Source organism: Galeopterus variegatus, unplaced genomic scaffold, assembly GCF_000696425.1.
Source record: "Galeopterus variegatus unplaced genomic scaffold, G_variegatus-3.0.2 Scaffold45786, whole genome shotgun sequence".
Lineage (NCBI taxonomy): Eukaryota > Metazoa > Chordata > Mammalia > Dermoptera > Cynocephalidae > Galeopterus > Galeopterus variegatus.
Genome location: NW_007771897.1, coordinates 3,090 through 4,146, shown reverse-complemented (window position 1 = coordinate 4,146; position 1,057 = coordinate 3,090). Strand labels below are relative to the sequence as shown.

The following is a 1,057-nucleotide window of genomic DNA, read 5'->3' as shown; positions in this document are numbered from 1 at the left end:
AGTGGTGCTCCTGTCATGGGTTCGGATCCTATATAGGGGTGGCTGGTGCGCTCACTGGCTGAGCACGGTGCGGGCGACACCAAGCCAAGGGTTGCGATCCCCTTACCGGTCACAGAAAAGGAAAAAAAAAAAAGAAAGGTTTCCAGACTGCTTGTTTTCTTTCCTTCCTATTTCTCCCTCCTGTTTCTAAAAGAGCACTAGCAGTGTATTTTAAAATAAAAACATCAACTGCAAAGACTTACAGTAACCTTTTGCACTGCTTTACTGTACAACTGGAATGCTCCCTTATCATCTTCTAGAATCTTCTTCCAAGTTGTGCTCACTTTACACACACTGGAAAAGTAAACAACCACAAAAGGAAACAATTAAAGCATCACAAAGAACTAAAACAAATATAGAAGAAAATCATTAACAGTGCAAAAAAGAAACATATTAGCAGTGCTTCTCAAACACAGGCACTTAAGATTTAAGGAGGTCCCATACCTAGTCGTTTGGGTTTAATTAGTTTAAAATGAGGCCCGAGTTCTGCATTTCTTAAAAGCTCCCCATCAAGTAATCCTAAGTGCATGCAGGCTTAAGAGCCAGTTTGCACTTAATTTTTTTTTTTTTTTTTTTACAATATTTGCAAACATCAAATAAGTAGCCATTACGGTAGTCATGTGCCAAATAACGAATGCTTCAGTCAATGATGGGCCGCATAGATGATGGTGGTCCCATAAGATTATAACGGAGGTGAAAAATTCCTGTTGCCTAATGACATTGTAGCCATTGTGTCACAGTTGCCTACCGTAGTAATAGCATGCTGCACAGGTTTTGTAGCTTAGGAGCAATAGGCTATACCATACAGGTTTGTGTAAGTACACTCTATGATGTTCACACAATGAAATGGTCTAACAATGCATATCACAACATATCTTTGTTGTTAAGTGATACATGACTGTATATGAGGGGATACAGAAAGTTCTGAAAATATGAGATTGAAAGATAATACAAATCTTTCTTTCTATGAACTTTTTGAAGTACACCCATATATGACCCAATGCTTGCTACCTGGTAA

General features: G+C 38.6%; 1 protein-coding gene across 1 annotated transcript in view; it reads right to left on the bottom strand.

Annotated features, from left to right (window-relative positions):
• Positions 1 to 242: 242 nt before the first annotated feature.
• LOC103584155 (F-box only protein 5-like) overlaps positions 243 to 1,057 on the bottom strand; it is a gene marked incomplete at its 3' end in the record, with an annotated part of 3,524 nt that continues 2,709 nt past the window's right edge. Inside the window, exon 3 of the mRNA XM_008565264.1 lies at positions 243 to 333. Within this exon, the coding sequence (XP_008563486.1) occupies positions 243 to 333 (91 nt within the window). The remainder of the gene's footprint in view (positions 334 to 1,057) is intronic.